General features: G+C 41.9%; 3 protein-coding genes across 7 annotated transcripts; 2 read left to right on the top strand and 1 right to left on the bottom strand.

The window, feature by feature from the left end:
• Positions 1-75: 75 nt before the first annotated feature.
• LOC105389975 (aldo-keto reductase family 1 member B1) lies at positions 76-5,647 on the bottom strand. 3 transcript variants are annotated; one of them, XM_048629939.1, is made up of 8 exons: positions 5,490-5,647; positions 4,454-4,596; positions 3,557-3,698; positions 2,644-2,838; positions 2,250-2,300; positions 1,327-1,475; positions 821-976; positions 76-272 (listed from the first exon to the last, which is right to left on the bottom strand). In XM_048629939.1, the coding sequence occupies exons 1-8, from the start codon at positions 5,562-5,564 to the stop codon at positions 227-229; spliced, it is 957 nt and encodes a 318-aa protein (XP_048485896.1). In that variant the 5' UTR covers positions 5,565-5,647; the 3' UTR covers positions 76-226. The 3 variants fall into 3 exon arrangements, with proteins under 3 accessions (XP_048485896.1, XP_048485894.1, XP_048485895.1); XM_048629937.1 differs by lacking the exon at positions 1,327-1,475 and having other exon boundaries at positions 2,101-2,300; XM_048629938.1 differs by lacking the exons at positions 1,327-1,475; positions 5,490-5,647 and adding an exon at positions 4,762-4,958 and having other exon boundaries at positions 2,101-2,300.
• Positions 5,648-9,680: 4,033 nt separating this feature from the next.
• LOC105396073 lies at positions 9,681-14,681 on the top strand. 3 transcript variants are annotated; one of them, XR_007267707.1, is made up of 7 exons: positions 9,681-9,783; positions 10,509-10,549; positions 11,726-11,816; positions 12,636-12,706; positions 13,349-13,426; positions 13,540-13,944; positions 14,509-14,681. XR_007267707.1 is itself a non-coding variant. In XM_038110470.2 (5 exons), the coding sequence occupies exons 2-5, from the start codon at positions 10,514-10,516 to the stop codon at positions 13,631-13,633; spliced, it is 483 nt and encodes a 160-aa protein (XP_037966398.2). In that variant the 5' UTR covers positions 9,681-9,783; positions 10,509-10,513; the 3' UTR covers positions 13,634-13,975. The 3 variants fall into 3 exon arrangements, 1 of the variants encoding a protein (XP_037966398.2); XM_038110470.2 differs by lacking the exon at positions 14,509-14,681 and having other exon boundaries at positions 13,349-13,975; XR_007267708.1 differs by lacking the exons at positions 9,681-9,783; positions 10,509-10,549; positions 11,726-11,816 and adding an exon at positions 11,836-12,281 and having other exon boundaries at positions 13,349-13,944.
• A 2,368-nt stretch (positions 14,682-17,049) lies between these two features.
• On the top strand, positions 17,050-18,726 carry LOC125490476. The gene is made up of 5 exons (XM_048629751.1): positions 17,050-17,172; positions 17,424-17,495; positions 17,704-17,868; positions 18,176-18,250; positions 18,575-18,726. The coding sequence occupies exons 2-5, from the start codon at positions 17,453-17,455 to the stop codon at positions 18,724-18,726; spliced, it is 435 nt and encodes a 144-aa protein (XP_048485708.1). The 5' UTR covers positions 17,050-17,172; positions 17,424-17,452.
• The last annotated feature ends 2,717 nt before the right edge of the window (positions 18,727-21,443 follow it).

Here is a 21,443-nt window from a genome sequence, read left to right as displayed (position 1 = left end):
TAAATTATTATTTTCGAATATACGTCTTTTATTGTAATTACAGTGATGATTAAAAATAAAGTTTAAGTATATACAACACATAATATTTAATAATTCTAATATATATAGAACCATAACAGACTGATTTAAGTTTTAAACTTACTGAAAATGTTATCACAAAGATATATTATTCATTTTAAATGAAACTTTTTTGATCTTATAAATAAGTAAATATTGTGTTTGATCCTTAAAACTCGTCGTTTTCGAATGGGTGATATTTGTGACCGAGGGACCTGGAAATAAATATTTAAAAGTTAATAAATAGTTAATAAAAAGTATAGACACAGAGATGCAGGTTCGAATCCCGGCGCTCACATATACAGGCTGTTGCAAAAAGGGTATACTAAGCCGAAACCAGCATGTGCAGCATGTTATACGTAAGCCCGATCTGAAATCAGAATTTAAAAATTCGTGAAAAAAAATAACATTTTCCATAGAAAATAGTTGGTCACGTTACTTTTTACTATGGAGATTTTTTTTTCACGATTTTTTAAATTCTGATTTTAGATTCGGTTTCGGATTAGTATGTCCTTTTAGCAACACCCTGTATGTACCGATGAGTTCTTGGGAATTTAATTACAATGTAAAATGTATACCATCGCTCTTACGGTGAAGGAAAACATCGTTCCGAAACCTGCATATCTAGATTAAGCACATCTAGATATTATGTGAACCCATGGTCCAAGCTTAGGAAGGCAGTTTAGACCTTGGGAATATGCACAAAGGTTCCGCATTGCAACACCCTGTATAATGATATCGTAAATTAAATAAGTATACTCACGCAGTCATAGGCACGAAACGTTCGTCGTTGTTGAACGAGTCAATCAACTTCAGATCTTCGGGCGACAGCTTAAAGTCAAACACATCGAAGTTGGAGGCGATTCGCGAGCGAGTCACCGACTTGGGGATGACGATGACGCCGCGGTCGATCTGGTAACTGAGGAACATCATTATTATGTGTTAGTAAGTGGTTAGTACTTAGAATAACGAGCCTTCAGAAGTTTTACATTTTGAGCTTGTCTAAAATCTACATGTTGTGTACTTTCATTTCCGATAAAACAGCCGTTTCAAAATTGAATGAATTTTACTTCACGTTCACGATGAAAATTCATGCTAAGGGGTCAGAAGAGTACTAAATTCGTTTACAATGCTATTGGCCCTCAATATTATCCAAATCACTGTCAATATCGGAAATGTCAGATGAGACATAATTCAGTCAGTATGGACGATGAAAATTCATGCTACCCATACAGTTAACAAAAAAAACGCTTAACTCAACTCCCTCACCGAATGAGTATCTGCGCCGGAGACTTCCCCAACCTGTCGGCTATGGACTTGAGCTTGGGGTCCTCCAGCAGCAGGGGCTCCCCCGGCCGGGCCCAGGGCCGGTCCGGGGAGCCGAGCGGGCTGTACGCCGTGAGCTTGATGCCGCGCGCCTTAGCATGAATTCTCATCGTGAACGTGAAGTAGAATTCATCGAGTAATTTTGTATGAAAATATGAATACCGCCACGGACTAAAAATTACACATACAAAACTACTCGATGAATTTTACTTCACGTTCACGATGAAAATTCATGCTAAGGGGTCAGAAGAGTACTGAATTCGTTTACGATGCTATTGGCCCTCAAAATTATCCATATTACTCTGTCAATATCGGAAATGTGAGATGAGACATAATCAGTATATAGGTAGCATGAATTTTCATACATACAAAACTAATCGATGAATTTTACTTCACGTTCACGATGAAAATTCATGCTACCTATATACTGATTATGTCTCATCTCACATTTCCGATATTGACAGTGATTTGGATCATCACGTTATGTCCTCTAGAGGGCGCTATGTACATTTTAATGTAACGTCACATAGCCTATAACCATCGCGCTATCAATACGCTTCTAACGATACCTCATACATCAAAATCTATCAAGCCGTTTAGGCTACAAGAGGGAACAAAGAAACAGACAAACGTACATACATACATACAATCGAAAAACATTACCCTCCTCCTTCGGCAGTCGGGTAACAAAAAAAACGCTTAACCCTACTCCCTCACCGAATGAGTATCTGCGCCGGAGTCTTCCCCAACCTGTCGGCTATGGACTTGAGCTTGGGGTCCTCCAGCAGCAGGGGCTCCCCCGGCCGGGCCCAGGGCCGGTCCGGCGAGCCGAGCGGGCTGTACGCGGTGAGCTGGATGCCGCGCGCCTCGCAGAACGCCTTCAGACGCGACTGGTTGAGGTACGGGTGGCATTCCACCTGCACGACAGATTAATTTCGTTACCAGCTGTTCCCGCGCGCTCCGCTTCGCCTTAAAAAGTTTTCCCGTGGGAATTCCGGGATAAAAAGTAGCCTATGTTCTTTCCCAGGGTCTAGACCGTATGTATACCAAATTTCATTCAAATCCGTTCGGTAGTTTTGGCGTGAAAGAGTAACAGACAGACACAGTTACTTTCGCATTTATAATATTAGTTAGGATTAGGATTGCACAAATTTAAAAATAAGTGAACAAAGGGTGGATGCTAAAAGCATTTTCTACTCTTTTCTATTTGAGCAGCTGGTAGAGAATTGACCAGTTTGGGTATAATTGACTAGTTTTTACCTGGTTAACAACGGGCTTCACCGTGGCCGTCTTCAATAGCCTCTCGACCTGTTTGCTGTTGAAGTTGCTGATGCCGATGCTCCTCACCAGCCCGCGAGACACCAGCGGCTCCATGGCGCGCCACGTGTCCACGTAGTCCACTTCGGAGAACTGGATCTTGCCTTCGGAGTCGGTGGGGAAGAGGGGGCCATCTTCCTGTTAAAGGAATGAGTTTTTTTTTATTCATTTATCTGCCGGAAAGGGAGAGGGTTTGTTTGGTTGGTTGTCTTACCAAAAACTGCAATATGGGGTGTTATTCAGATTGACCGCCTGAGTCAATGCTTTTTGGCTTACTAAACCACTATTGCAATACCCTGTATATAGTTTGTAGGAAAATACAGTATCAAATATAACCATATAAAAACCACATTTTGATCAAATTCAAAATGAAATGTGTTTAAAAATGCTATATTTAGAAATAAGGAAAAAACACGATAGCCGCATTATTTCTTGTAAGTATTTCGAAAGCGAAACTTTGTCCTTGCTAGTGAGTGTACAAAATTTATAACAATAATAAGAGTATATTGGAATCTGCAAGGTAAGAGAAAGTGTGGTCGTCCCAAGCAGACCTGGCAACGCATGGTAGTGGATGAGGCGAAAAAGATCGGGAAGTCTTGGAGTGAAATCAAATGCGAAGCTCAAGACAGGTTGCGATGGAGAGTCACTGTGGTTGCTCTCTGCCCCATCCAGAAGGGCTAGTACGGGGCGCTATTAAGACGTGACAAAATTTCTCCGTCGCGCTCGCTCTTGAGGCTGCGCGATGTGAGTGAGCGATGCAAAACTCTTGTCACGTCTTAAATGCGCCCCGTACTAGCCCTTCTGGGGACATAGGATATTAAGTCAAGTAAGTCATTACTTATCACATAGAACTGACCTTATACGCCTGAGGCCAATGTATCAGGTACAGGTCCAAGTACTCGAGCTGCAGGTTGGCCAGCGTCTGCCGCAGAGCGCCCTCCACCAGGTCGGGGCGGTGGAACGTGTTCCACAGCTTCGAGGTGATGAAGAGGTCTTCCCTGGAACGACGGAGGATGATATAGTTTATATAGGCAAAAGGGTTGAAATGGCATAGAGTTTAAATAATATGGTGGCAATAACACAGCCACTGCCACTCTGGAAAGGATTTGAAAGGATACTCAAGGAGTTTCTTTCTCCTTAGTGCCTTTGTGAAATGGTGGTAGCATTATGATTATAGACAAATAATTGAAAAATAACATTACCTATCACCATAAAAAAACTTAAAACAATCACACACATCAGACAGACACTTTAAACTTATAACACCTCTCTTTTTCTCTCAGGGTTTAATCAAATTGAATAGACCTTCTGGTATCAATTGAAGCTATTATCTAATACTTGTCATGGAGGTCAAGAATCATCACATAGAGCCAGGGCATAATTATACACTTGTAAACTTGTAAGATAGAAATAAAACTGATATGAAATGACAAGTTAAGTGCTGTTTTGAAGTATATGTTTCAAGTGACTAGGGTATTTAGATCAATAGGTAGATAAAAAATAGAGACTATAAAGCTGTGTATACACTTGACCATGCTCAAGCAAATTAAACAATGCATAAGGCTAAATAATTTAAAAAAAATGGAGAGTGGAACCATTGGAAATCGCAAAAATGGAGAGTCTGAATTTGTTAATCACTAATCCATTTAATAATGTTATTAAATTCAGCCAACACAGTTCAGCCACAGTGTTTCATCGAAAAAGATTTGGGTGAATATGTGCCCATCATAAAAAATGGCAGCTAAAAAGGTACCTCTTGACGACTCCCTCCTGTATCTTGGCAGCGATGGCGGCTCCGACTTCAGGCTCATTCCCGTAGACAAAGGCGCAGTCGATGTGGCGGTACCCAATGTCGATGGCATCCTTCACCGCTTGTGTCACTTCACCAGGCTTTGACTGTGGATGCCAAAAGCAGTGCTATAAATTTTGCATGTATTGTGGCCACAACCACGTAACCCAGAAACAAGATATCTCATAGAACCACGTAGAAACTATCGATCCTGAGTGGCGAGTTCGCGACAGAAGACTTCAGTACAAGTGCATAGTGAATAATTTATTTACCTTCCACGTCCCAATGCCCAGTATTGGACATTCAAGGTCGTTGTAGAATTTAACCTTTGATTCTTTATCGGCCATTGCTGCTATTGTATTTGATACGAAATGGGAAACTGCCTGCTATCGGGACCACACGGAATGGAATATAATTTGAGATTATTTTATTTTACCGACCGGCAACCGGTACCCACAAAATACAAAACCAAAACAAAAATATTAAAAAAATAGTGACAGTGACAAGATATCGATTCTGAAGGCAGAAATTTTAAATTTAGCGATGTCAAAACCTTAATTCCTTTGTTTAATATTCGACTCTATGATTGTTTCGGTAAATGTCATTTTATGCTAGCAAATTTTTTAGTTTGACAGCGTTAAAATTAGAATTTCTGCCTTCAGAATCAACATCAATTTATAGATTAATGGTTATGAACGTAACGTACTCTGTGTGTGACAAAGAGAATAGTCAGTCCGTCGACGTTATTATTCTGAGTTGAGAAGTGAGCCACCACCGTCCACAAAGCGACTCCCTTGACCCCTTGACTTTGAACTTGTCGCGTTTATCGCCAGCGGATGGCTAAATAGTGAAGGTCGCTCAGCTGAGCCAACGTGGGCTTTGCGTCTCCCAGGCACGTCCAGCGTTCTCACAAACCAAGTAGGTAGGTATTTGGCACAAAAATGTGGCTTGCAAGGGTGCACTGGGGTACCTAGGTACGTAGACTATTATGTTTACATACCTTCCAAGTTCCGATGCCGATGGCGGGAATGGTCAGACCATTGTTGAACTTGACAACCGGAACTTTGGCGGCCATTTTGTAAACACACGTCCGTCTCGGTTCGCGCGGGAACTTGAAGTAAATAAATTGTACAAATTACTGATATCATTACAACTATTATGACCTGCTGATAAGAATAAACAGATAGCGTGACTTTTATGTTTGTCGTCTGGTAAGTGGCGTTGATACGATCCACGATAACGTTTTATGGGTGAAACATTAAAACTAAAATATGTAGGTACTTAATAAGTTTTGTCTGTAACATCTACGTTCAGGTAATCCTTGGCTGTACAAACTAAAATTAAATAAGAATATTGCTAGTTACATTATTCAAAAGTACTACCTTTACAGATTTCAGACCAAACTAAGCAGAGACGAGGTAAACATCTATTGCTAGGTACCTATGGGTAGATAAGATACCCCTGAACTCGAAAATATCTTGTGTAGCTAACTGTTTTATTGGGCTATATCAATGTTATATAATTTATCATTATCATAATATGCCATGCCATTAAAATCCTCCACAAGCAAGTTGTTATATTGGGCGTCTTGCGTTTTACTGTTCCTAAAGTATTTTAAATTAAAATGGTAACTTAATGTATCAACGTGCAACTTATAAGTAATAATAATAAACTTTATTTGCACACCATAAAACTTAAAACATAAATATGCACAAAAGGCGGTCTTATCGGTAAAAGCGATCTCTTCCGGACAGCCGTTGTAGAAAAGGGCATGCAGGTGTATGTAATTATGGTGCCCTAAACTAGTTTCCTTCCCAAAGAGACATTACAAACAAATAAAACATTAAAACAAAATATTTGTACAGTAAAAAGTTAAATAAAAAAAATAAAAAACACGCTCTCACGCCTTGTATAGTGCCACAAACTTATCTGTTCCGGTGAGAGCTCACGTAAATGTCTAATATTTCTTCATTCTATAACTTTTTATGTTTGCCCGTAGTGGTAATTCGCTGTTGTTGTTTTATGGAACCCATCTAATCTTTATCAATATGTAATTCATTAGTAAGTAATCAGATATACTTAGATCAATTTAGTTCGCTCTCACCGGAACAGATAAGTTTGTGACACTGTACTAATGTACTCCCTTGCGGGGTAGGCAGAGGTGCATTGCTGCACCCACTTTTCGCCAGAGTGTTATGTTAGTCCCAATGTAATAGGGGGCGGGCCTATTGCCATTTTACAGGCACATCCAAGACCCGAGAACAAATATCTGTGTTTAAACTATACTACTAACTAACTAACCACTACGCCATTCGGTCGTCATTCAACTCCTTTGTAATATAATTATTTTTATTCAATCGTTTCTCTCCGTATAGTTACATATATGTATATATGTGAACCCACCAACCCGCAGTGTGGTGGGAAATGGTCCAAGCTTAGGAAGGCAGTTTAGACCTTGGGGACAGGGCCGGATTTAGGGGAGGGCAACCGGGGCAACTGCCCCGGGGCCTCCACAAAAGAGGGCCCCCCAAAATAGAGACTTCAAAAAAAAAGGACTATGTTTTTTTTTTCGAAGTCTCTATTGCGGGGGCCCTTCTTTTGTGGAGGCCTGGAACTAGTAAACACTAGACAAAAAAACGCTGTTGACGCTTTTAGAAATTTTCTTTCGCTGTAAAATGTAAAACATTGCTAGTGTGAGGTTTCTTTCCTTTTCTTGTAACCTTCGAAAGCATCAACAAGATGGATGCTGAAAATCCCCACAGTGTAGCAGAGGCATTGGTGAAAGTTTTTCAGGATGATTTGGAACCTAATCTTGGTTAATGAGTTGGTTCAATTTATATATTTGATCGACTTATCCAAATAGGACTATGGAAAAGACCAATCTCCGGAACTATTTTACTACCAAATTCTTAAAATTTCAGAGCTAAATTCCTAGACTTTGAAATTGCATTGAGAATGTATTTAATTTTGATGATATCAAACTGTACAGAAGATCGCATATATTAAAAAAAATGAAAATTATAAAAAATTGGCTTCGAACCACGAAAAAATCTTCTATTAAAGCTTTCTCTCCCGAATATTGAAAGTACCTATTCTACTCCGGGAACTAGATTTCCAAAGCTCTGAAGATTCCGTTTATTAACCCTAAAATATAATTTCAGATAATTCTCGTTTCCGATTATATTTTATATATTTGTTAAATTATATATGTCGCAGACATCTGGTTGAATCTCCTATCGCGTTACTCAATTGTATGACAAGGCCGAACGTTGATTGTACAAGCGTCACAAAACGTCCAACTAGTTAGCGGACTTAAAATCAGTCAGGTGGTGAATAAAACAAATATGGCTCTAACAGCTAACAGCTGACACAAAAAGCACCTTTATTGTTATTTTTTGCAAATAAATTAGCTTTAAAGTGCGTTATTTGTGTAAAAATAGTGTGACAGGTTCTACCTTTTTTGGCATAAGATTTATTTGCCTAATCTCGTATTGCATAGTAACGTTTGGTCAAAGTCTCGTTACGCCGAAAATCGTATGGCATAAATCTCGTTTAGTAAAAAGTGATTTCGCATAACATTGTTTAGCCTAATAATGGTATGGCCAAATCTTGAATAGCCTAATAATGCTATGGCATAGGTTTATTAGGTTTATACAAAGTAATAATATTCGTTTGGCTTTAACTTTGACGGAGCGTCTCCATACATAGCGCAAACTGGTGCCTTGTATTGTTTCCGCTGTTTGGAAAACGCTCCGCTCCGCTTCGCTGCGCTCCGCTTTGGTTTTGATGAACATGTGCACCTAACACGCTCCTCCTCGCTTTGCTCGTCGTCGCACCTATTTTTAGGTTTCGATCTCATTGGGTTTGTAATAATTATATTGTTCGTTAACTTTCGATGTTTTGATCATACAATATCGTGATTTTCGGGATGTAGGAGAAAAATACCACAATTTGTACATTTACTACATACTTAATATATTATTTATTAAGATAACATTACGAGAAACAAGATTATACATAGGTATAGACGAACATAAATTTGAGCAAACGAAACTTAGGTGTTTAAAGATTGTGCCTAAAGAGTTTTAGACGAAACGAGCCTTATGCCACATAAGTCTTGGCAAAGTGATGGTTCGGCCAAAAAAGTTTAGACCATACGAGTTATGCGAAATGAGTTTTGGTCAATAAAGATTATGCGAGATGAGCGGAACCCAGTGTGACAACATGGATTTACCTATTATTACGCAGCCAGCGGAAAAAATTGTGGCGAAACTAGATAATTAAGAACAATATTAATGTAGTTACGTTTATTGTTATTGTTTAGTTAATTTGTGAGCTTTGTAACATAGTATTTTTGTTGACTCTTGTCTGGTCATGTTCATCCTAACCAGACATGACAAAGTTGCTATACTATATCCGATTCAATGACTTCGCTGAATAACGTTCAGTCAAGACGTCGAACGTTACATTCAACGACTTGACAAGTTGTCTTTTAGCCATACAATTGAGTAGCGCCATCCAATTAACGCGCTAGTGATTCAACCAAAAAGGAGATTCAACCAGATGCCTACGACATATACACTTGGCACTACAACTACACAAAAAACTTTTTTTAAACTGATTAACTGAAAATTATTTGGGACCGGGGGGCCTCCAAGCGGTGTAGCCCCGGGGCCTCTCGACCTCTAAATCCGGCCCTGCTTGGGGATATGCACAAAGGTTCCATTCGAGAGAGCCAGGTGCAGCCTCTCTTACTCAGCGCTGTTTTTCAGAATAAAACTTTACTTTTTTTTACAAACGCCTCATTTTTCTTTGTATTTCTAGATTTGAGTGTAAAATTATTTTCAATGACTCTATTTTCAATCGACAAATAGAAATTTGTAACATCGGATCGACATGAATTTTGGGCCACCTAAGGGGTAGACTTAGGCATATATGGCAACCCTGGATGGCTGTATTCGTTGACTCCTCAAAATAATCACGACGGAAAAGAGTAAAGCAAGAGTAAAGTAATAAATCACAGAGTACTTTGTTAATAAATAATTTAGTTGATTCTATAATCTGTCATCTGTGGCTCTGTAAATTTTTTGACCATATCAAAATATTGGTTTTCTTTTCTTCTCAAAGAAATTAGAGACGGCGCTTCTTAAAATTCTTGATAGCTGTACAACAGCTTTTCACGAAAAAAAGTCTACACCTACTAAATAAGACCTTTAGCTTTTAACACGGCTGCATTCTTCTGCGATCTTCAATTTTCTATTTCCCGCTTCCCGCTGAATTCCCGCTGCAACTCGGTACGTATGCTGTATTTCCAAAATCCTTTGTAACTTTATCGTAGGTATGTGGAACTGTGAATCAGGCAAAACCCCTTATTTCATTGTTTAAAGTATAAATAAACTGGTAAGTAAATAAAATCTCAAACTCTGGTCCTTCGCTTTTCCATAAAGATCTCAACTAAGGAATATAAAAACTTCGCTAAAGATAATATCTCACTTTACGTTTCCAATCTAGCACAAGAAATTTGTGAATATTACAGCAGCCATTTAGAGGGGACATAAAAGTACCCTGTAACTTTTGCATTTTGTTTAATCAACTTTTATTTACTGAGCATTATTTGGGATAAATGTCTGGTCTATGGCCACTTGATACTCCGAGGTAGGCCCTCTTGGCAGCATGATCCCCGCAGATTCATTCTAGATGACCAAGCCAACAGAGTTGCTTGGGTTTTATTTTGCCAGTGTGTTTGGAAATAGATCTAGCTAAACTAGCTCTAGTTTTAGTCACCAAAACACTTAGAAGAAAAAATTTACTACACTTCAAATAGTATTTGTAGTATATTTTCTATCTACAGCCACAATCATGTTCCATGTGAGAATTTGTACAACAAACTCTGTCCAAGAAATTCTATTCTTACTATAAATTTATAGCTAATGGTCACTGATCATATTTTGGTGAATCTCATCTCAATCTCAAAGCCAAAAAAGTATGAACATTACAATAATTTCTTTTTTTCTTTCAGATTATATGCCAACAGTGAACATAGTTTCCATGACATCAGAAGTAAGTAAAGATCTATCTGGGAGAAACCATTACAAATTAAATGATTTTACTGATAACTTAAGTAACTGGCATAGCTCTTGTAATCTGTAATCTGAAGTAGCACTGTTCCAGTCACACTTGCCAAAAAACCTGGTAACTGTTGGGGTGGATTGGATCTTGATTGGAAAATAAAACTAAGAATGGGACACCCTCCAGCCAGCTAGACCATTTTGATATTCCTAAACTTCAGAGTACTGTGCTAACCGTGGCTCTATCTTGTTGTATTAAGTGCCAATTTCACCATTCTCGGTTATCTAACCGACAGGGATCTCCATATAAAATTAATGACAGATGTGTCAAAAGTTAACCATTACTCCCTGGTTATGCTCTAACAGAGAATTGTGAAATTGGCACTAAGGCAGCGTTCCCACTACGCCGGACCGGCAGATCTGCCGCGCCGGTAAATCTGCCGGAAGAGCTAGTGGCTGTACAATTTATATGAAGCTATTCACACTATCCCGGGTCCGGCATTTTTGCCGAGGCCGGCATTTCTACCGAACGTTTTGTCACTACGAATTGCCGGTAGAACGACCGGGCCCGGAGTAATGTGAACGAGTTTGTGCCGGTATCTGTCCCCCATTGTTCCACTCACGTCATTCGTCACCTGTGCGTGGCAGGTCCAAATTCAACTGAGGACTGTCTGAATTTCTTCTGGGATCCGATGTAATGTGAACACTCTGTCCGGTGTCCGGTTTTCGGCAGATCTGCCGGTCCGGCGTAGTGGGAACGCTGCCTAAGTGTGTTTTTGTGTGGCAGTTTTTGTTCAATCTCCAGCAGTGGTAAATTTTGTCCTGATTATTGTGATTAACATCAGAATATTTCCATCTCGACCCATCATGTCCTCACTGCTGGGGCACGGGTCTCCTTCCATTGAAAGAAGGGTTTAGGCCTAGTCCACCACGCAGGCCTAGTGCGGATTTGTCGACCCCAACACAAGCATATTTAATATTTATTTATTCAGAATATTTAAAAAAAAAAAAAAAAAAAACACGCACTCACGCCTTGTACTAATGTACTCCCTTGCGGGGTAGGCAGAGGTGCATTGCTGCACCCACTTTTCGCCAGAGTGTTATGTTAGTCCCAATGTAATAGGGGGCGGGCCTATTGCCAGAATATTTATGCTTGTATATTTTTCAGGAATCATCAGGTGAGAAAAGTGCAAGCAGTGACATTGACATGCCTGGAGAGGATGCTGTCCTGCATAAGAGGCCATTTCCAAATGAGTCATGTAAGTTTTAAAGGAATTAAACTATATTTAGAGATGTCTGTGGTTGGTGAGGTAACACCAATAAATGTATTGTACAAAATCATTTATATATTTTTATAGTGTTTCTGGGATAAAAGTGTCCATGTCACTGACTGAGAGATACTTTACCATTTAAAAAAATAATAAAAGCCAGATCTCTTTTTCTGAGGCTCTAGGCTGTATGTGGTAGGCAGCTTGTGCATACTTAGAAAAATAAAATAAAATAAAACAAAATGAGGGTAGTCATACATTTTAGTCAACACCATTTTTGCTAGAAAGCCAGAATTGTGTTTCTCCTTTGCATTAAATTTGTTTTTTTGTTGCAAAACAATTCAAAATATTTACTGATCATTGTGAAATAATATTACCCGTGTTTCTAGCTTCAATATTTTGTTTGGTTTTTAACAAAGTACCAAATGTGCGAAGTAGTAGCAACATTTAATGAAGGTAATATTTTGTATATCTGATATCTAAGTATTTTATTCCTAATTAAAAAGGTCTAGGCTTAGTTGCTTCTTCTTCTTTTCTTTAATAATAAGGTTTGTGGGTCATTTTGGGTGCATGTATCTTTACCATGACAAAGTTATTTGGTTATGACTTTATGCCATGTGTAACCACAGCAAATTACGCCAATACCATATTATTATGGCCATAATTTTATTGTCATAACGAATACACAATAATTATGTTAAACACTGCTTGGCTGACAAAAATATCAATTTCATTTTAAACATGGTAGGTATATTTTTTATGATGTTTTTTTTAAAATTTACTATAACATCGTATTATTACCTTGTACAGATGGCGAGCCTCCGGCGAAAAAGACGGCTCCCTCCATCCAACTCGGCGCTGGCTTCAAATGGAACCTGCAGGTATTTATCATCATCATCCCACTAATATATTACCACCCTGGATATTGGGTACTTTTTATGAACATATTATGATCATCATCCCAATAATATTATAAAGGCGACAGTTTGTGAGTATCTATGTATGTTTCTTCTTCACGTCAAAACGGCTGAACCAATTTTTATGAAATTTGGTATGGAGTTAGATGACACATGAATATGTGGCGACATCTCACACACGGCCGTACATCCCCAAGCTAGACAGAACTTGTAATATGGGTATTGGATAGCTGATATAATATTTACACAGATACTTTATATCCTAATCCTAACTAATCCTAATCCTAACTAATATTATAAATGCGAAAGTAACTGTGTCTGTCTGTCTGTCTGTCTGTCTGTCTGTTACTCTTTCACGCCAAAACTACTGAACGGATTTAAATGAAATTTGGTATACATATGGTATAGACCCTGGGAAAGAACATAGGGTACTTTTTATCCCGGAATTCCCACGGGAAAACTTTTTAACGCGAAGCGAAGCGCGCGGGAACAGCTATGTAATATATATGTATGTATTTAATTTAAATACATATATTATAGATTTCGCAGCTGTCATAGGGCCCATCCTATACTTTACAAAGTATAACCTGCGTTTTTTTACTGCAGGCGCTATCGGCAGCAGCTGACGCGGTGCAGGGCGGCGGCAAGTCGCCCGTGTCAGCACTCAACGAGCTGGGAGTCCGGGTGCTATACACCGTGCGGCGGCAGTCGGGCCCGGCGCACTGCCCCAGCTTCACCGTCACCGTCACGGTCAGTAGCGGACACTGTCAGCAGCTGACAACGAGCTGGGAGTCCGGGTGCTATACACCGTGCGGCGGCAGTCGGGCCCGGCGCACTGCCCCAGCTTCACCGTCACCGTCACGGTCAGTAGCGGACACTGTCAGCAGCTGACAACGAGCTGGGAGTCCGGGTGCTATACACCGTGCGGCGGCAGTCGGGCCCGGCGCACTGCCCCAGCTTCACCGTCACCGTCACGGTCAGTAGCGGACACTGTCAGCAGCTGACAACGAGCTGGGAGTCCGGGTGCTATACACCGTGCGGCGGCAGTCGGGCCCGGCGCACTGCCCCAGCTTCACCGTCACCGTCACGGTCAGTAGCGGACACTGTCAGCAGCTGACAACGAGCTGGGAGTCCGGGTGCTATACACCGTGCGGCGGCAGTCGGGCCCGGCGCACTGCCCCAGCTTCACCGTCACCGTCACGGTCAGTAGCGGACACTGTCAGCAGCTGACAACGAGCTTGAGGTGCAATAGTGCATAGTGCAGGATGATGGACTGCGGGTTTTTTTACTGCTAAACTAATAATGGCTATAAAAATACCTTTTTAGATTGTGGACTGGTGGTACGGTAGGTAAATAAAAATAAATAATTAAATCAAATCGCTCAATACCATGCATTAGGACTGTTAACTGGTAAGTGAACAGTATTTCTTATTTCTTTTTGTGTTTATAATGTTTATATGTATTTTAGACAGCTGTTAATCATCAAAGAATTGTAAAATTTTACGTTGAATAAATGATGAATCTGAAATCTTCATCAGTAGGATTATAAGGTTAATATAAACTACAACATTTACTTCTAACAGAACAACAAGCCACTCTCTGATAGATATACTAGTGTATCATCCTTTTACGAACTTTTTATCATGCTTTTGACTGTATTGTACTGTTGTACCATTCTTAAGAACGTTACATTACACAGAAATGATCGTCAAAATGTTGTATATATTCACCTTTAGAACAGCTTTAAAATAACCTATGCCCCCCAGGTAGCGGACATGACATTCGAAGGCTGCGGGCACAGCAAGCGCGAGGCCCGCGCGGCCGCCGCGCGCGCCTGCCTGGGCACGCTGCTGGCGCGCGCCGGCCGCGTCATCCTGCCGCCGCGGCACCAGGAGGATATCGACTTTGCACAGGACGATGTGGCGAGGCTACCAAGTAAGTGTCTATAAGCCGAAAGGGAATTTTGCTTCTCCATTTCTATGGAGATACGGAACCCTTATAGTTTCGTCATGTCCGTCTGTCCGTCTGTCCGTCTGTCCGTCTGTCACAGCCGATTTACTCGGAAACTATAAGTACTACAGTGATGAAATTTGATGGGAATATGTGTTGTATGAACCGCTACAAAAATATGACACTAAATAGTAAAAAAAAGAATTGGGGGTGGGGCCCCCCATACATGTAACTGAGGGATGAAATTTTTTTTTTCGATGTACATACCCGTGTGGGGTATCAATGGAAAGGTCTTTTAAAATGATATAAAGTTTTCTAAAAAACATTTTTCTTAAAGTGAACGGTTTTTGAGATATCAGCTCTCAAAGTTGTAAAAAGTATGTCCCCCCCCCTCTATTTTTATAACTACGGGGTATAAAATTCTAAAAAAAATAGAGGTGATGCATGCTAATTAACTCTTTCAACGATTTTTGGTTTGATCAAAGTATCTCTTATAGTTTTTGAGATAGGTTGATTTAACTGTAATTTTGCTGCTACGGAACCCTTTGTGCGCGAGCCCGACTCGCACTTGGCCGGTTTTTTTTTTCATAATTACCGCCGGAGTCACCCACTTTCGGGTAAGTAACTAAAACCAGTTTTGCAACAATGCTAATATAGAGGTATATTAGCGGAATGAGATGGATCATGCTAGGATCAATAGCAACGCAGTAATAAACTACACGGACCAATAGCAACGCAGTAAAACAATTACACTACTCGTTTGTAACACAATAGAGTATAGAAACTCCACATGTGGCACATAGAGTCGTGGCAGTGTGTAGGGGCCAGCGAGTGCTGCCTGGGCTCGCTGCAGGCGCGCGCCGGCCGCGTCATCCTGCCGCCGCGGCACGGGGACATCGACTTTGCACAGGATGACATCGCGAGGTTACCTAGTAAGTGTCTAAATATAAAGAAAGAAAAAAAAATTGACCATTAGTCGAAGCAATAGCAACGAATAAGATGGATCACGCTAGCACCAATGGCAACGCATTAATAAATTACTTGGACCAATAGCAACGCCTGTTCAAAACAATAGGGTATAGAAACTCCACATGTGTCACATAGAGTCGTGGCAGTGTGTAGGAGCCAGCGAGTGCTGCCTGGGCACGCTGCTGGCGCGCGCCGGCCGCGTCATCCTGCCGCCGCGGCACGGGGAGGATATCGACTTTGCACAGGACGATGTGGCGAGGTTACCAAGTAAGTGTCTATATGTAAAGAAAGAAAAAAAAATTGACCATTAGTCGAAGCAATAGCAACGAATGAGATGGATCATGCTAGGATCAATATCAACGCAGTAATAAATTACACGGACCAATAGCAACGCCTGTTCAAAACAATACAGTATAGAAACTGCACATTAGGCACATAGAGTCGTCGCAGTGTGTAGGGGCCAGCGAGTGCTGCCTGGGCACGCTGCTGGCGCGCGCCGGCCGCGTCATCCTGCCGCCGCGGCACCAGGAGGATATCGACTTTGCGCAGGACGACGTGGCGAGGCTGCCGAGTAAGTGTCTATATGTGTATAGAATGATTTTACAAGAACGAAAGAAACAAAAGAAGGCAGTGACAACAACAAAACAGAAAATGATACAAAACAACTACAAAATACAGAAAATGATACAAAACAAACAAGGGTTGCTGTCTAGAGCGTTGCAAATGTGGTATATTTTAGCTGATGCTCGCCAATTTATAAACCACGTTTTCTTGAAAATGACCCTCTTGAGTCACCCACTTTCGGCTTGCTATACCAGTTTTGCGACACCATGACATGTCATTTTGCAATGACATGACGTTCGAGGGCTGCGGGCACAGCAAGCGCGAGTCATCCTGCCTCCGCGGCACGAGGAGGATATCGACTTTGCACAGGACGATGTGGCGAGGCTGCCTAGTAAGTAGACATACTGACAACAAGAAAAACAGAAAATTATACACAACAACAACAAAATACGGAAATTAATGCAAAACAAACGAGGGTTACTGTCTACAGAGCGTAAAAACGGCGCCGTTTTCCTGTGGATGAACTCAACCTACCTATAATCGACGCACGGGTCAAAGAAATTCCATATTTGACATATACATAGTGAGTCATGTAATATGGACGTAACATAAGAAGGTCAAAAGTAACGTAAAATGTTACTTTTGTAACAATCTGGCATCGCTGGTTAAAATGTACGTTCGGTTGCTGTCTAGAGCGTTGCAAATGTGGTATATTTAGCTAATTCTCGCGAATTTCTCAAACTAGTAGAATGACCCCCTGAGTCACCCACTTCCGGCTTTGTATACCAGTTTAGCAACACCCTGTATGTCGACATGACGTTCGAAGGCTGCGGGCACAACAAGCGCCTGCCTGGGCACGCTGCTGGCGCGCGCCGGCCGCGTCATCCTGCCGCCGCGGCACCAGGAGGATATCGACTTTGCACAGGACGACGTAGCGAGGCTGCCGAGTAAGTATACCTATCTACAGGTGTTGCAAAAGCCGTAGTAAAGAAAGGAAGTGACTCAGGGGGTAATTTTTTATTCTCCATAGTAAAAAGTCGCGAAATCATCAAAGTTTCTATGGAGAAGCAACAAGTCCTAATTAGGTATCTAGATTTCACTGCAAAATCAGTGTTCGAAAGTTGTATTTAATACAAAAACTCACACATCATAGGCTGTATCCATCTAAGCTGCAACCTTAAATTATGTCTTGTTTCAGCTTCGGAGTTCCAGTGTCTCGAAGCGAAAATGAAACAGGAGTTTCCGAAACCGCTGCCCGCTTTGCCCAAACGTAAGTTACACGAACCATAATTATGTATGAATCACAACCCATCACGACTTAAATATATATAATAAACTTTAATAGCAAGTTCTCTTTTTTTAACCGGCTTCAAAAACAATTTTCTCAGTTGAACCTGTATGTGTTTTGTGTGCGATTATCTAGCGATAGGCTGGACCGATTTCGACGCGGTTTTCACAAACTTAAATCTCGTTTCCAGCGCAACCCCCGCCGTCAAAACCGCAGTCTCCAGCGGCGAGTCTGTTCGGCTCAGCGCCCGCGCCCGCCGCCGCCAAGAGTCCCATCAACCAGCTGTACGAGACCTATCCGGGCCTGCAGTTCCACTGCACCTTCGGAGATGGGACCCCCCTGGAGTCCACCAACCGTGAGTGAACCCGGGACCTCTAGTGTGTTTAGTACAGATGGCGCCACAATGTAATCAATAGCAGTGCGTAAAAATCAAATCAAATCAAAATTCAATTCAAACTTCGGTTTTTGAATAAATTCAAATAAAAGGACACACAAAGATTGTTTACCTTTTCCCAATGATTGAATGCATTATATGTTAATATAATATATGTATATGTGTCAGTAGCTTTCCGATACCCATATCACTGGCTCTGCCTAGCTTGGGGTCGGATGACCGTGTGTGAGATGTCCCCACAAGTTATTATTATTCCTCTTTGTTCCAGCCCCGCTGCAACTAAGCTACAGCATGAGGTTCAAAGTGGTGTGTGTGATTAAAGACCAGCAGTTTGAGGGATATGGTGAGTTTTTTTATTGCTTTACATATTTAATTTATTAGCAAGAAAAAAACTTAATTTTGATTAAATTTTAAATACCACGTACTCTTACGGTCAAGGAAAACCTCGTGAGGAAACCTCGAGATTCTAGATGTGTGTAGTTGTGTACGCTAAGTACTTGTTTGCCTTTCCTTCCGTCTGTAAAGACCCTTTACACCTGGAACGCAGCAAAAATGGCTAGGCCCCATTGCTCATCGACGTTATTTTCTATACTGTATATACGCATACTCTTAATCCGACTCGCGAGTTGCCAGTTTTATTTTTACCCCATAATCCTTTCCCGCCCAGGGTCCAGCAAGAAGCTAGCAAAACTAGCCGCCGCGCGCTCCGCCCTAGCTCGCTTACAAGAAGGCGCCGCCCCCGCGCCGCCGCCGCCCAGCGCTGCGCAGCCGCACCCGCTGCCGCAGGGCCTGGCCGACCATGTCGCCAAGTTAGTATAGTTACATTACATATTTGACACTAGATGCCCCAAGTGTACGTACTGCGTGTGTCAAAAGGTTGAACTGATAACTTTTGGCTGATACATTTAGTTCCGTCCAGCTGTCATTTTCAGTGTCAAAAGTGCGGTTTTCAAAAAAATTACTCCATTTTTGGCACCTAGTGTCATATATGTCGATGGTATAGACGTAGTTTTAAGACAGTTGCCATCGCCACGACAGGCAGTGAGTAGCCCCTCGCCGCCTGCAGGAGGCTGCGCCCCCGCGCCGCCGCCGCCCAGCGCCGCGGGGCCTGCCCGACCATGTCGCCAAGTTAGTACCTATAGTTATATATAGTCGCTTTTGTTGCCATCGCACAGACATATTTGACACTAGATGCCCCAACTGCGCGTGACAAAGGGTTTGTTTGTCAGAGCGCTAACTTGACAGCGCGCTAAGACGCTATGATGTGCCGTCAAACAGAGCGCTTTTGTATGGTTATTCGTTTCTAACGCTACCGACAGGGCCGCTGATCAAGATATCATACAAATTGCTATCGATTCTGGCCAATGGTATTCGTGCTAGCCCTATAGAAGTGTATCGACGGCGACGTAGGCTTAAGACAGCCGCCATCGGCACGACAAGTGCCGACAGTCTCAATAATTTCTAAAGGAACAAATATCGGTACGCGCGGTTTTTATATAGAAACGAGTGCATTTGTGGCACCTAGTGCCATATACAGTCTGTAGTATCGTCGTAGTTTTAAGACAGCTGCCATCGACACGACAAGCAGTGAGTAGCCCCTCGCCGCCTGCAGGAGGCTGCGCCCCCGCGCCGCCGCCGCCAGCGCCGCGCAGCCGCACCCGCCGCCGCGGGGCCTGCCCGACCATGTCGCCAAGTTAGTACCATCATCTTTATTAAGGCTTCGTCAAATAGAAAGCGTTAGGTACTAGCGCCCGTCAGAATGCTAACTTGACGCCCGCGCTATGACGCCATCGGGCTTGGGCGACCATGTCAGTTTGTTGGGTCTCGCACTAACTGACCAGCAGTGCGATCACCAGCAGTGTTGTCAACTTAAGTCGATAAGAAAGACACTGGTATTTGTATGGTTATTAGTTTCTAATGTTACCGATAGGGGCGCTGATCAAGATGTCATACAAATTGCTTTCGATTCTGGCCAGTGGTTCGATTCGTGCTAGCCCTTCAGAAGGGTACCTATCGACGTAGGCTCTAGCCAGCTGCCGTCGACACGACAAGCAGTGAGTAGTCCCTCGCCGCAGGGCCTAGCTGACCATGTCGCCAAGTTAGTACCATCATCATCAGCTTGTAATCATCTTCATCTGGATAATGGCCTCCCTCACTACAACACTCTGTCCTCGGCCTTTCTCATCCACTATATCATATCAGACCGATAGTCTGTCTTACTTAACCTATCCCTTTAGGGTGTTTTTATAGTCGTGCGGATTTGATCACGCACGCGGTTCCCGCGTCCCGCATGCATAGGTATTCCATTCCACGCATTTCAATAAATACTTGTATGAAAAAAACACTTGCGGGTGTCACGTGTGCGGGGAAATCTTTCGTGTGTGATGGAATTTGCTCGATATTTAAAAAAACCCTTCAAAGCTATTGTAAATTCCTTAAACTTCTCTCTCTCTCAGCCTTCTGTAGTCCACTGTTGGACATAGGCCTCTCCTAACGATCGCCGCCATCTGCATCCAGAGGCTACCTTCCGCAGATCATCAGACCAACGGGTTGAGGGGGCGACCGACACGGCGTTTGCCGACACGGGCCTTAAACTTTTTTTTTTTTTTTTTTTTTTTTTTTTTTTTCTTGTTGCATCTGCCATCAGTCGCCAGACTTTTATCAGATTTGTGGAAAGATCATTGACGTTCAGAGAGATCTGAACATTGTCAGAGTACCCCTTTATTAATGCAGCACATTTGCTCTCTTGAGCCTGTGAGTCAGGTTAGATGGGTCTAGCAAATTAGAAGCTAGTGAGTTGGGATGATTTGCCAGTCTGAGCTTGTATTTCATTTTATATGAAGCAATTTCTTCCTGTACTGTCGGTACCCCCAGGTAATCGTGAACTTCACTTGTTTTTATAAACCAAGGTGGGTTACATATGGCTTTTAGGACATTGTTTTGAGCCCTTTGTAAGCATATTATGTTAGATTTGGCAGCTGACCCCCATAGAGGAATACCATAAGTCCATATTGGTTTCAGGATGCTGTTGTATATGAGAAGTTTGTTGTCAACTGAAAGAACAGACCGTCGACCCAGCAGCCAGTATAAGTTCTTGAATTTTAAGTTCAGTTCATCCCTCTTTTTTTTTATGTGATTGCTCCAGGTTAATCGTCTGTCCAAGTGGAATCCAAGGTATTTCACAGAGTTGGAGTGGGGCAAAGTAGCATCGCCCAATCTGACACCAGGGCAGTCTCTTCTGTTGAGTGTGAACGTGATGTGGTTTGATTTTTGAGCACTTGCCTTTATGCGCCATTTCTTAAGCCAAATGTTTGTTTGGTCCAGCTGGAGTTGCAGATTTAGTGATGCAATTTCGGGTTCACGATCACAGGATAGGAATGCCGCGTCATCAGCATATGTGGCTATAGTTACTCTCGGAGTCTGGGGCATGTCCGAGGTGAAGATGTTGTAGAGAACTGGACCCAAGACTGATCCCTGTGGGACACCTGCCTTACATTCATAGAGGCTTGATCTTGCTTCTTTTTGTTTGACTTGAA

This window comes from Plutella xylostella, chromosome 24 (assembly GCF_932276165.1).
Source record: "Plutella xylostella chromosome 24, ilPluXylo3.1, whole genome shotgun sequence".
In the NCBI taxonomy this organism is placed as follows: domain Eukaryota; kingdom Metazoa; phylum Arthropoda; class Insecta; order Lepidoptera; family Plutellidae; genus Plutella; species Plutella xylostella.
The sequence above is the reverse complement of the archived record's forward strand: the minus strand, read 5'-3'. Positions and strand labels throughout refer to the sequence as shown.

Coding starts and splice junctions, on each gene's coding strand:
- LOC105396073 (XM_038110470.2), top strand. CDS start 10,514: ATGCCAACAGTGAACATAGTTTCCATGACATCAGAA. Junction 10,550..11,725: donor TAGTTTCCATGACATCAGAA/GTAAGTAAAGAT, acceptor TATATTTTTCAG/GAATCATCAGGTGAGAAAAG. Junction 12,707..13,348: donor GCTTCAAATGGAACCTGCAG/GTATTTATCATC, acceptor TTTTTACTGCAG/GCGCTATCGGCAGCAGCTGA.
- LOC125490476 (XM_048629751.1), top strand. CDS start 17,453: ATGAAACAGGAGTTTCCGAAACCGCTGCCCGCTTTGCCCAAAC. Junction 17,496..17,703: donor GCTGCCCGCTTTGCCCAAAC/GTAAGTTACACG, acceptor TCTCGTTTCCAG/CGCAACCCCCGCCGTCAAAA. Junction 17,869..18,175: donor CCCCCTGGAGTCCACCAACC/GTGAGTGAACCC, acceptor TCTTTGTTCCAG/CCCCGCTGCAACTAAGCTAC.
- LOC105389975 (XM_048629937.1), bottom strand. CDS start 5,564: ATGGCCGCCAAAGTTCCGGTTGTCAAGTTCAACAATGGTCTGACCATT. Junction 4,597..5,489: donor TCGGCATCGGAACTTGGAAG/GTATGTAAACAT, acceptor TGGCATCCACAG/TCAAAGCCTGGTGAAGTGAC. Junction 2,301..2,643: donor TGAAGCCCGTTGTTAACCAG/GTAAAAACTAGT, acceptor TCTGTCGTGCAG/GTGGAATGCCACCCGTACCT.